Raw genomic sequence first — 13386 nt, 5'->3', positions numbered from 1 at the left:
ATAATTTATTTAAGACAGAGAGAGATTGTGTGTCCAGACTCCACACACCTTGACATGACATGTTTCCGTGAGAGTTCCGTGACAATACGGATGTGCTCGCATTATACTTTACTAAGACAGCACCTCTGAATGTAATGAAATGACTGTATGAACTTTCTTAATAATAAATTAACAGGTATATATCGGAGTGGATTTCAAAAAATATTTATATAATGTAATTACACATATATTTTTTCTTGAATGGATACACGAAGACAGCTAACCTTAAAAATTCTCTGTATAATATGTGTAAAAAAGAAAACACGACGTATAGGAGTATATTTTTAAGGTTATATTTATTCCCAAAAAAAAATATGACAGTATATTTTTTTTAATCAAAAAACAAACGTATCATTGCGGATGCACTTGTTTTAGAGGTCAACCGTTCCGGCCAGAATTATCCACCCCAACTAAAGAGTAAACGCTGGAGAATTGTCAGCCTATCTTTTTTTCCATACTAAAGTAAAGAAACATGAGAAACACTAGAAGCTTCTGATTTTCCAACTCATCTGGGTGGGCAGTTGAATCACACATGCTTTCTTTCTTTTTCTCACCACTAATATTTAGGTTTGTCATGTCATTAGGTTAGGGTCAACGTCCAATCGTGCAGGCACTGCATCATTTTAAGCATTTCCATCAACGGCCAAAAATACGCATCTGCTTTTGACTCGTACACTCGTTCACATTATTTTTCTTGGCCAAAATAAAAGAGGCTGCAGCTGATTTATTTATTCATTTCTTTCGTCTCATAAAAAGAAATTATTCCAAGAACATAAATATTTCTTCTGGAACTTCTTGACAGTTTTTTTTTCCTTGAGATGTTTTTCCTTTCTTTCTACATGATTCATTCCAAGCAACACATTTTCCAAGTTTCTTGCCCACAGTTTTTTTTCATCAGCCTTGCATCATCTAGAAACTTTACATCCCCAAAGGTTAAAAAAAGGGTAACGCTAAGGTTAGCCAAAGATAAAAAAGAAAAGGCTAATCCATCCGTCCGTCCGTCCACTGACGACGACTGATCAGACGGCGGGCATGGTCTCCTGGCGGAGCACGGCGAGATCGGACGGCCCGAAGGACTCGTCCCCGAACCCAAACAGGCCGGCGTCGAAGCCGTCATCGCCCCACTCGGCAGCGGCCGCGGCCGCCGCCGCCGCAGCCTCCGGCGAGGAGGCGATGCCGCCAAAGGCATACGCGCCATCGATCTCGTCCTCGAAGCCCCAGATCTGGTCCCCGAAGACGGCAGCGGGCTCCTCCGGCTCCCAGCCCCCGGCGTCGTCCGACGAGGACGACGCCCCCGCGGCCGGCGGGAGGCCGAGCTCGTCGTCCGAGGCCTCGAGCAGGAACCCCAGCTCCGGCTGCGGCGGGGCTAGGTCGCCGGCGCATATCTCCTTCTCCAGGCTCCGCATGACGGAGGCCAGGTCGCCTGCCGCCGCGGCGTCGGTGTCGTCGTCCAGCAGGTCGAGCAGGTCCTCGGGCCGCATCCTCTTGGCAGCCTCCGCCTCCGGCCCCTCAAGGTCGACCTCCCTGCCCCTCTTGCCGCTGCCGCCGGTATACGAGCTGAGCAGCAGAGACGAGGAGGATGAGGAGCTCTCCATGGCCGGCCGGCAGACGAGCTTTCTCCCTTGTTCCTTCTCCGTATTCTTTCCCTTGGAAGGGGGGTGGGCGGTGGGTGGGTGCAGGTGAAGGTAACCGGAATCGTGAAAGAGGGCGCGAAACGTGCAGACGGGAGGGAGGGGAAAAGAGTGGTGCAAAAAGCGGTGCGTGTTGTGCAGCGACGCCGCGTCGGGCTCGCGCTTATATAGCGCTGGCCCGGGCAGGGGGGCGTGCGCGCGACGCCCGGTCTTTCAGGGGGGTATCCACAAAAACGCCACCCCGTCGTGCGGTTTCTTTCCTTCACGGCTGGCGGTGCGGGTGCGAGTGAGAGTGCTGCTCCTGCGGCTTGGGTAGGGGGACCGGGCCGGGCCGGGCCGTGTCCCATGTGGGTGTGCGTGCGACCCGTTGCTTTTTCTATTTTTTAATTTTTCTCACGTTCTCTCTCCTGTGACTGTGCGTGTGTCTGACCTACTCTATCTATCTATCTATTCGGGGCGCGATGCCATCTGGAAGGAGGACCGGGTGGTGGTGATTGCGTCGCATCGTGGGCGAGATTTGTCGTTCCTCGGCGTGGCACCGCTGGATGGATGGATCGATCGGACGACCTCGAGCGTGAGGCGAGGGGTGGGAGATGGTGGTGGCGTTTGAACGGCGACGGCTACTAAACTTGACTTGATATTTTCCTGCCACCCATCAGATTTCCCTTTCTTCTTCTCCAAACTAAAAAGGCGGTCTATTTTATCGTGGCCTCACGGGCGAGTGGTGGCCTTTGAACGCCGCTAGGATTATTTTTCGTTCGATTATTAGCAGCTGGTTTCTGGGGATCTGCCTCCGTTTTATCGTGGGTGGTACGATAATTAGCCACTGCCTGACTTTTATTAGTTCGTTCATTCACGCTTTCCCAGATACTACGCTGCAAAAGATACGATAATCTATCTTTTGATATAGGGTTAAACAAGTGTAAGGTGACCAAACGCAGACGTGATGCCATGCCCTGGGGCACTTTATCCCGAATAAACTCGTATAAACCCAACTTGGACGCCTTTGCTTGGGCTATAAATCGGGTCGTGCACGAGGGTTCTTAGTTGTCCAGTGTCACCAGGGTACAGTGGACATCTACTCGACACCTACCTAAAATCACTCGCCTACCTTAATTAACCCTTATTTGGGCCAGAAACCTTGAATAATTCACTTACTGTTTTTTGAACGTCGATCCGCTTGAATTGAATTGAATTGAAATTTTGGCGCCGTACGTACAAAGAAATACGGATGGGCCACACGTCCGGTAGGCACGAGCTGGGACGGGAGAAAGAGCGCCAGCCCAACCACCTTTATTTGGGGACGGACAACCACGCTCCCACGCAAGCACCAAGCATGTGACTCCAACCGCCCAACCCACCCCTCAAACCCAACAATCCCAGGGCCCTCCATGCAAACTTACCTGCGGGTGGGCCACGCATGAAGACACCCGCCCAGGTCTCTTTCTGCAAATACGCTCATCCCAAGGCGGCCGCAAGGAAGAACGGTTTGCTATAATACTTGCCAGGGACGTGGACGTAAAAGTACCTGGAGCGTGTGGATCGATGGATCAGGGGGGGGGCCGTCCCGGATTAAATTCGGTTCTCGAGTCCGCTATCCGCTGCGCTTCACGCCCGCGCATGCCACAGTTTGGAGTCCGCGAGCTGAGCCGATCCGACAGCGATGGCTTCTTCTCCTCTCCGTGAGCCGGCTCCGGTTTCCGGTGAATGGTTGGTGGCCTGGGTTGGGTTGGGTTGGGCCGGGTTCTCGACCCAACTTGTGTTATTTGTGATTTCTAGCAGGTTTAACCATCGCTTGGTTTCATTGGTTGGCGTGCCATTCCAGGTTTAACCATCGCTTGGACCTCTTCCGGCAGGCTGCAAGCTATTGACTTTTTATTGCAGTCGCGCGCCTAATCTACTGCTACTATCAACCATTATATACTTTATAAAGAAGAGATGCTGTCTAGCATAGCGTGAAGTCCTGGAAACCAGAGCATGCGGAAGACTCTGTTTTCCACGTCAATCCGTGTGCGCGTTCCGCAACCGATAACCAAGCACGGACTAGCTTAGCAAGGTAGGGGCAACAACCCACCCATCGGGTGCTACCATGTCAAGGCACATTTTCGCCATATTTTCCGTCCTCGTTTTCTTTCCTTTGTCCGGAGAAAGAAAGGGAGGACCGGACGCGGACAGCTCTCGCTAGTGACTTGCTAATGGAGACATGGAACCATATCCAGGTAACCTTGCAATTAATTAGGCCTAACACCCTCTGTGATGGCTCCAACTACAACGGAAGGCTGGACTAAATCAAATGCGTTCAACCGTAAGCAAGGACGTACTCCATGACGGCTAAGAAGGACATGACTCTTTCGGTGTATTTTGAGTTTCTGAATATCAAAAAATGCATTTGACACATAGTTAATATTGTATAAAATTCAGGATCCATATTCCGAAACACATTCTTATAGCTACAATATTATGACTATTAGTAACATTGTGTTTGACAATAAATATTCTATGCTTTCTTGAAAAAGACAATGTTTTAAAAGCGTTTAGGCACGCCTCGGCTAGGGCATAAATGAAAATCTATGCAGGGCAAGCAAGAAATTTTCTAGCGACGTGAGAAATGTTATCGTATTTTACAGCAATGTCTCGTAGGTAACTTACTTATATGCCCTAAATTAGTATAGAAACACACATACTAACCACTGACAGACCCTGGTTATAAAAACTCTACGGGGCAAACCGTAGAAGGTCATCTCTCTCAACCTCTTCATCTTCAGTTCAAAGGGCTTATTTTAATTCAATTGTATGAGACACAACGAAAGAAAGATAATTACAAACTTCCATGGACAAACCGTTGAACACTTGCAAGGCACTCGTGGTGCACCGGCCGGTCGAGGCGTTTATGCCAATGTTTTTTTTAAGTACGTTTATATCAAAGTAATGGGCCGCTGCGTGTAGGAATGACATGCAAGTGCATGTAACCATAACGAGATGCAGCGACCGCCAACGAGGAAGAAGATGCGAGGGAAATACATCGATTTGGATGAGACGACGGCGTTTTACCTTGGTGCTGGTGACGGTGATTGTCGTCAAAAGGCTCGGGCTCGAGCAAAAGGGCGGCGAGGGCCAAGGGAGGAGGCGGCATAGCGTTGAGGGCGATGGACTATCGCCGGGAGGTGCGAGGTGCGACGACGAAGCAGTAAGGACGGGGGCTGATAGAGACGCCGTAAAGTTTACTCTGCGTCATCGAGCCTAAATGTTTTTTAGGCGAATGCTAGGAGGCGGAGTAATATTTTACTCCAATATAACGCCTAGGAGCATCTACAGCCGGACTTCTTAAATCCGCCTCAAACGCTCATGCAAACCGCGTGATCACCTATCCGTTACAAAAAATCGACCCAGCCGGACCCCTCAAACGGGCCTTAAACGTCCCGGCTGTCGGCACCCCTCATATCCATCCAAAACATGGGAGAGCCACGTGGTGCCGCTCCTCTTGCCTGCTTGACACCATACCGACTATTTAAGCCGGCCAACATCCCGGAGACCCTAGCACATCCACCTCCTTCATTTCGTCGCCACCACCCAAGCCTGCCATCCATGTCCCCACGCCGCCACCACTACATGATCCAGCATCGTCTCTAGCTCCTTGAGCAGGTCCATATCGAGAGGGCCAGTGGGCTAACTCTGGATCGAGAGGATGATTTCGAGGAGGACGAGGAGGTGGAGGAGGAACAGAAGGAGGAGCTGGGGTGGAAGAGGATGCGGAGCACGAGCCGACGGAGGAGGCGTCTCCGCTTGATGTGGCGGTGAAGGAGGCGCCGACGATGGTGAACGTGGATCTGTGGCTGTAGAGTCTAGGCGCAACAAATGGAGGCGACACGGGAGGCTGCGCAGGCGGTTTAGGCCATCTCCGACGACGACGAAGAGTATCATAGTATGTAGTACGTAGTTTATTCGTATCACATATTTTTATATAAATCAAGGAGATAAAATAGAAAAAAAGTTGAATGTGAACGAACAGATTGAAGAACATGATCGGTCGATGTTCACGCACTCGCTCGGACGCGTCCACAAACGTTCGAAGGATTGGATTTACAAATTGCGGCCGTAAATGTTCTTAGGGATTGTCAAAAATGCTCTTATGAGGAGTGAGGAGAGGTAGCTAAGTCAACCAACTTACGCGTATGTATCACTTACAGTGGCGGTCGCTTTCCCGCGTAATGCAGCGTAAACGCATTGTCACTCTGTGAGTCAAGTCTACGCCCGAAGATTCTTCTCAACCCGGAATGATGGCAGGGCCACCAAAGTATGCTGCACGCCCGTGTGGTTACGTTCATGGGTAGACCCGGACAGTCACGTACACACGCACGCAACCACACGGTATTATCGTTCCTTCCGTCCATTTGCCCGGCAGCCATACCCGTCGCATCACGCCATCACGTCCTCACTCATCCAATCCATACGCACCCGGCACGCACGTACGTGTAACGTGCACCGCGGAACCGGGTCGTGAATCTCGCCTGCTTTTCACGTTGCCTCCCGCCTGCCGGCCCCCTCCCGGGTCGATCTGCGTGATCTCACCGACAGGCGACGGTTGAAAGCGAGAACCTATCCGAGGAGAAGAGTCCTCGCCGTGCACTTCTTCTTCCTTCGTTCCTTCCCGGCGCGCCTACGTACGGCTGCTGTGATCGTCCGTCCACGCAACCGGTCGCTGTCGGCCGTGTTATCGCCGGCCGCTGCCTATACTCGTTCCAGCGCTGCACATGCATGTTGCGTTCCCGGCAACTTGCCGGCCGTTGTCCCCCTCCGGGATCGGAGTGGCTCGATCGGATCGGAAGAGGAACCATTCGTTGTGTGTGACGGAAGGATAATGTTCCGTGCCCTGGAGAGGGGTCAGTCAGGTCGATGCTGGTGCATGGCGTGGCGTGCGGCACGGGTCGATCGGATCGGGTCCAGATCCGGCGCGGCGCCAGGTTAGGTTAGGTATCCATACTTATCGCTCGGCCCCTCTCCACGTGAGCCCGGCTCGCCAGCCACGACCCGGAGCCGAGCCGATTGCATACAGATAGCGTTGGTCTCCACGTGTCGCACCACACGCCAGCGGCATCTCTCCCTGGTCGACCTTGAGCAGCGCGACGTGGCCCACCCTGCGTGGAGCCCGGCTACAGCTGCTGTGTGGCCCCGGCCCCCCGTACGCCGTGCAGTAGCAGTCACAGGGGCATCGACCTTTCGCGGCCGGGCCCACCCGCCGTAGCACTCCTGCAGCCGCGGCGGTGAGCAGGTGAGCCCCCACCACCCCGCACCGCCGTACTAAATTCCGGCCCGGGTCTCCCTTGTCGCGAAGGGGACGCGCGGTGAATGACGCATCTGCCCCTGGCCCGAGGGCAGTTCCGTCAATTGATGATTGGTATCGATCACGCGAGCGGACGCGGACGCATCGCCGGCAGGTGCATCCGCGCTGCCTCGGCGCGGTCGGGTCGCTGCCCGCGCGGTTGTTAAGATGTTCCGCTACATGGCGTTGTCGGGCAGGATTTGTGTATACGATGATGACCGTGACGGTGCATGGGCCGCGACGGGCGGCCCACGGTTTATTAATTATTCGGCTCGCCGGTGCACGCACCCATGATGGCCGTGACGTGGCCTCGCCGTTAAGTATTGGGCGATGTGTACTCGCGAGATCACCGGAGAACTGTTGAATAATGGCGGGATTAGTACGGGCAGTCGGTGGAGCGGGAGAGGCGAGGTGTACTCGTGAGCCGGGCGCAGCGACCCTGGACGCCTTTGGTGTTGCCGCAACACCGCATTAAACAGCGGTCGTACTCCCCTAAGAAAACAACGGTCGGGCTCGTGGTACGCGTCGTGGGAGGGCGCTCTCGTCATTTCCGTCCACGCACGGCTGCCCGTAGCGGACGGACGCGCGGCGGGCTGGGCCACATGGAGTCGTGTCACCGCGTAGTGCACGTCCCGGGATCGGACTACCACGCAATGGAGGTGGGCCCGGGTCATGCGTTGGCCCGGGTGTCAGCTTGCGGAGGGTGAGGTGGGGGGTGGTTCGGGTTGGGCTTGGGCGGGTGGTGGATGAGGTGGTACTCCGTCGTGCCGCATCCACGTCAGTACCTGTGGAGGAGGGGGCACCGTGAGATCTTTCGTGTTTGTTGATGCAACAGGATTCGGTATGTGGGCCCGTCTCTTTTGTCTGGCTAAGTACGGAACGGAGGAGTAGTTTCCTCGTGTATCATCGTCTGGCTAAAGCTAAGAATTTCTTCTGGGTTGGAGATTGTTGATGAGTGGAGGCTACTCGCTTGCTTGTTCCCCGCTACTCGTCTGAACTGCGACCTTTCTCTTTTTTCGGTTTCAAAACCTTTTGTGGTAATCCTAGTGCCGATACAACCGCTTGGCACTTGTGTACATCTTAGTCCTACATATACAAAGTCAATGGATGTAAACAAGTTATAATGTCAGTGGATATTTCGTTTTCCATGGCAAAAGCTGTGTTTAAATTGCATGTTGTAGAGTGAAAGAACCTAAGGTAGAGCATCTAAACTTGTAGATCCGGCCCCTCAAAAGTCGGTGTACGCGTCCGGACGCATCCCCGGACACTGACCAGTCATATCTTAAATAATGTGTTCTATAACCGGACATCTCAAATCTTATATCTGAAATTCATACAAAGTTTATACGCATGCACCTATGCCGATGCATTTATACACATCGTCAAACTACTCCATCACTTCCAACATGTCGTCGGATTACCGAAATTTGGTATGTTTGCTATGATGGACACGAGTCACTGATGTCCTTGCCTTTCCACGACCTCTTGACGTCCTTCTCGCCAAAGTACCGGTCAAAGACGTAGTACGGATTGAGACGGACCTCTCGTCATCGAAGCTGTCATTATCGTCGCTCACCTCCTCCACCTCCTTCGATGGTGGCCCGACTATTTCACGGAGTGCCAGACTCTGCTCACGAGCGAGTGTGCGCGCGTGTTCCTACGCTCTCGTTTCTTCAAAATGCGGGCGCGGATGGCTTCCTCCTCCGCGGCCGCCCGTGCCGCCGCATCAGCCGCCTTCGCCTCCGCCATTTCCTCTGTGAGATAGTCCTGGGCGACCCTTATCATCTCCTTCCCACGACGAGCAACCCGTTCCCGGTGAGCCTCGAAGTCCGCCAGACCAGTAGATGGGTCCGTCCACTTGAACCTTGATGATCCCACCGCAGAGGAACCGAGCGCCCATTGAGCAGACGCTATGAAGTCACGGAAGACCGATCCTGCCGTCGGCCAGGCGATGTCCTCGTGGGAGCGGTAGAGTGCAATGCGAATCGACATTGCCTACTCCATTACGTAGGGGATGACCCTCCATTTGATGGATCCATACTAGTTGGAGTCGAATTCGTTGTCCTCCATGCCTGAGAAGACCAGAGATCGACGGAGGTGAGGTAGGGTGGCAGATGGAATTGGAGGGGAGTGGAGTGAAGTTACTAGGGTTTGGTTCGGGAACGAATGAGGACGAATATATGTGGGGTCGATGCGGGCCAGTACGGGCCAGTCGGGCTTGGCCGGGCTCCGTCATATCCGTCTCATAGTTGGGCTGGATATGACGGGTGTCGGTCAGACATGACGTTTGAGGCCCGTTGGAGGAGCCGGCTGCGTTGATATTCTGTGACCGCTTAGTGATGGGGCGGCCTGCCCGGGTGCTTTAGGAAGATAAGAGCGGTCCGGCTATAGATGCTCTTAGCGAGGCCGTGGCCAACACCACCTATGGTCGATGCAACTTTGTCTCTCGATGGATCATTTTGAGTGCATGATCGGTTAGCGGCAGCATGTATGATTCTTAAAGGACTGAATGGGTCTATTATCTTTGCTGCCTATCGGTTCATATTTAACTGCAATGATGAGTTGGAACTTGGAAGTTGAGATTCATCCGATAATCCAGGGGATGGCTCTTACAATCCAACATACGAACCTACCTATCATCGTCTAGTCAAACTCCTCAGAGGCCCTATCAATCCTATTGAATGATGGTGTAGCTCGCTTAGCCTATAGATTGTTGTCGAGATTATATCGTTAATGATTAACAGTGGCTTTATTCCATAAAAAAACTTAGTAAGGAACAAAATAGAGTCGCCAATTATTTGGCAAACTATAGTCGAACTGAGTACACCACAACTATATGGTTGCACCAAGGACCACCTTGTATTGAGGATCTTTTGCCTCTCGACTATAACTCCATATCTATAAAATACAACTCATTTTCATTAAAAAAATAACAAGTTATCATGGCAAATTATAAATTACAATGGTGTAATTGATAAAATTGATATGATCAAAACAGTAAAATTGCCATGCTACCAACAACAAACTAACATGGTCTAATTAATAAATTTTTCGTGGTTGAAATAATAGAACTGTCAAGATACGTAAAATGCTATCTTGTTCTGGTTAATAAAATTGCCATAGCATAATTTATAAATGTGCCATGTTACCTATAATATAATTACACATGGGATAATTTAGAAAGTTTGTTCTCTAAAACCGCTCCCACTATTGAAATTTTGTAATGCGGACGTGGTAAATTTAGGAATTTTGTTCTGTCGAAAAGATGGCAAAGTAAGTGGATTCGTCCTTTAAAAAGATGACAAAGCAAGTGGATTCGTTCTAAAAAAGATGGCAAATTTAGAAATTTTGTGGTCGGAAAATCATTGCAACTTTGGGAAATTTTAAATGGACATGAAAAATTGTTACAAATGTCTATGATGGTCACATGGAAATTTTAGAATAAACGTGTTTCGTAAAAGTATGGTAAGACTTCAAAATTTTGACATCATAATCACATGCCAACTTAAGTTTGTATATGCATGGAAACTCCTTTTTCCATAATTTTCATATGCTTGGATGTATCTATAAAATAGTGAGAAGAAGATTCATTTTTTGCATCTAATGAGAAGAAGATTCCGTTGACAGCACGAAACGGCCTTGAGAGTAAAAAAAGGCTATACGAAAATCATAACAACTCATTTCATATTCTTTTATATACAAGTTGATCAATATCTGTGTTAGTGACATGGCAAAAACTGTAAGCTTTTTCCCATGACAAGTTTAAGATTTTTTTCTTTGATAAAGATGTAAAATTTAGGCAAAATTTGCAACATTTACTGTGGTAAATGAATTTCGAATTTGCAATGGTCACATGGCAAAAATATGAAAAAGAGTCACATGGAAGAATTTAGGGAGTATTGTTCCTCGAGAACAAGGCAACTTATTGAAAATATGGCAAATGATCACATGGCAATTTTGGGATAATTTACGTTTCCTAAAAATCATGGCAAGATTTGATCTTTTCAAAATAGTCACATGCCAACTTAAGTTTTCATATGCAGGGAAATTATTATTTAAGATTTGACAGGACCTCAACCTTCCAAGGTTTTTTCCAAAGCTTGGACTCCTGCTCATTGTTTGAATTAGTTGGCCGCCCTTCAAGCCATGCCTCTCTTCGCATTTTTGTTTCAACGAGCATACGATAGGATGACCTCACAGTGAAGACGCCATTCTTCTCATGAACCTAGGACCAAAAATCGTCGATCTGCCATGTACGCAGCTGTATTGACATAATGGCCTCCGCATCTGTTGGTATGAATACATGAGCTATCATGACTCTATCCCATTCTGCATCCGGTAGGATCAACTCACCAACCAACTCGGGCGGGTTAGCTGTTCTAGACAATGTAGGTCTCATATTTGATGGTCTCGTGATCCAGCAATGGTCCCAAATATTCGTCGATTGACCGTCTCCAATGCGACGGATCAGCCCCTCTTTTAGGACGCCTCGCCCCTCCAGCAGTGACCGCTCAATCTGGGACGGGTTTGGGCCAAGGTACGCTTGCAGGAAATCTGAAGCATGGTGATATTTTGCCTTGAGAACCCGTGAGCTTAGAGCCTCTCGATCCATTAGAATTTTGTAAGCCTGTCTAGCTAGCAAAGCTAGATTGAAGAGCTCAACATCTCGGAAGCCTAGAACTCCACAATCTTTCGGCCCGGTCATCATACTCCATGATACCTAGCTTGACTTTCTTTGTCCTTCTTTACTGCACCACCAAAACTTCCTAGTCAGCGAGTTCGAATGCTCACTAAGCCCACGAGGAAGCTTAAAGCAAGACATTGAGAAAATGGGAATAGCTTGAGCGACCGATTTAATCAACATTCCTTCCCCCCAGCAGACAGAAGCTTCTCCATCCACCCCTTGATCTTGGACCATACCTTGTCTTTTAGAAATTTGAACGCTCCATTCTTGCTTGTTCCAACATCCGAAGGCATACACATGTATCTTTCTGTGAGAGATTCATTTTCAATATTTAGAGCCCCCTTTACGTCATCTCTCAGAGTGTTGGGGCACCCCTTGCTGAAATACACAGAGGACTTGGCTAGATTTATTCTCCGACCCAATGCATTACAATAACTTTCCATCAGCGATTACAACTCATTTGCTCTAGTAGCACTAGCTTTCACAAACAACACGCTATCATCCACGAAGATCAAGTGGCTTACCGAGGGAGCCGAAGGAGCCACTCAAATACCATTCAGTTGGGATGATTCATCTTGGGTTTTTAACACGCGTGAAAGGCCCTTCGCTGCAAGAAAAATAGGTATGGAAAAATTGGGTCTCCGTGACGGACCCCCCTTGAAGGAGTGAATTCATCAAGTTCAGATCCATTGAAAATGATTGAAAATTTCAAAGAAGATACCATTCTCATGACCGTGTTGGCCCATGACGCCGCAAAGCCCGTCTTAATCATGATAGCTTGAAGATACTCCCATTCCACGCGGCATATGCCTCCATCATATCCAATTTAACTGCACATAATCTGTTCTGTTGTGCTTTGTTCCTCTTCATGAAGTGTAAGCATTCGTAAGCAGTAATTATGTTGTCCGTGATTAGTTGGCGAGGTACGAAAGCGGATTGTTCTTCGGAGATTATCTCATGCAAGATTTGCTTCAATATGTTAGACAACACATTTGATGCAATCTTAAAAAGAGTACATTACACAAACTTATAGACTGGAACTGAGTAAGGTTTGTGGGATCTTTAACATTTGGAATCAAACCAAGGATCATTTTTTGATTACCTCAGGTCTCTCCTCCCCATGAAGAAATCTCAACACCAAATTTGTGACCTCGGAGCCGCAAAGCTCCCAGTGCCTCTGGAAGAAATGTGTCGGATATCCGTCCGGCCCCGGGGACTTAGTGGGGTACATCTAGAAAAGAGACTTTTTCACCTCATGAGCTCTAAAGGGATCTGTTTACGCCTTGTTCATCTCTTCCATGATCCTTACCGGAACCACGTTAAGCACCACATCCATGCCCGATGTACCCTCAGATGTGAATAGATTTTTGTAAAACGCATTGGTTAATGAGGCCACCTCCTCCAGGTCATGGGTAAGTGAACCATCAGCACACTCCAAACTTATGATGCTATTCTTCCGCCGACGCATACTAGCACGTCTCCGGAAGAATTTAGTATAACGGTCTCCCTCTGAAAGCCATTCGATTCGAGAACGATGGCTCTACTTTATTTCTTCCATGTGATATAGCTCAACAAGGCGATCTATAACTTTTATCTCTGCATGTGAAGGTGAAACTCGACGGGGTTCGTTTTGTAGAGTAGCCAGCTCCTTCTTGAGTTTTTGATTTCTCTACCAATGTTATCAATGGTAGTCCCACTCAATTGTTTGATTT

At 49.3% G+C, this 13386-nt stretch overlaps 1 protein-coding gene across 1 annotated transcript; it reads right to left on the bottom strand.

Annotated features, from left to right (window-relative positions):
• Positions 1-589: 589 nt before the first annotated feature.
• On the bottom strand, positions 590-1824 carry LOC123442433. Its single transcript, XM_045118482.1, has one exon. It carries the CDS (start codon positions 1632-1634, stop codon positions 1059-1061), a length of 576 nt encoding a protein of 191 aa, XP_044974417.1. The 5' UTR covers positions 1635-1824; the 3' UTR covers positions 590-1058.
• Positions 1825-13386: the final 11562 nt, after the last annotated feature.

Source organism: Hordeum vulgare, chromosome 3H (assembly GCF_904849725.1).
Source record: "Hordeum vulgare subsp. vulgare chromosome 3H, MorexV3_pseudomolecules_assembly, whole genome shotgun sequence".
Taxonomy (NCBI): Eukaryota; Viridiplantae; Streptophyta; class Magnoliopsida; order Poales; family Poaceae; genus Hordeum; species Hordeum vulgare.
Note: the sequence above shows the minus strand (reverse complement) of the source record. Positions and strands in the feature narration are given on the sequence as shown.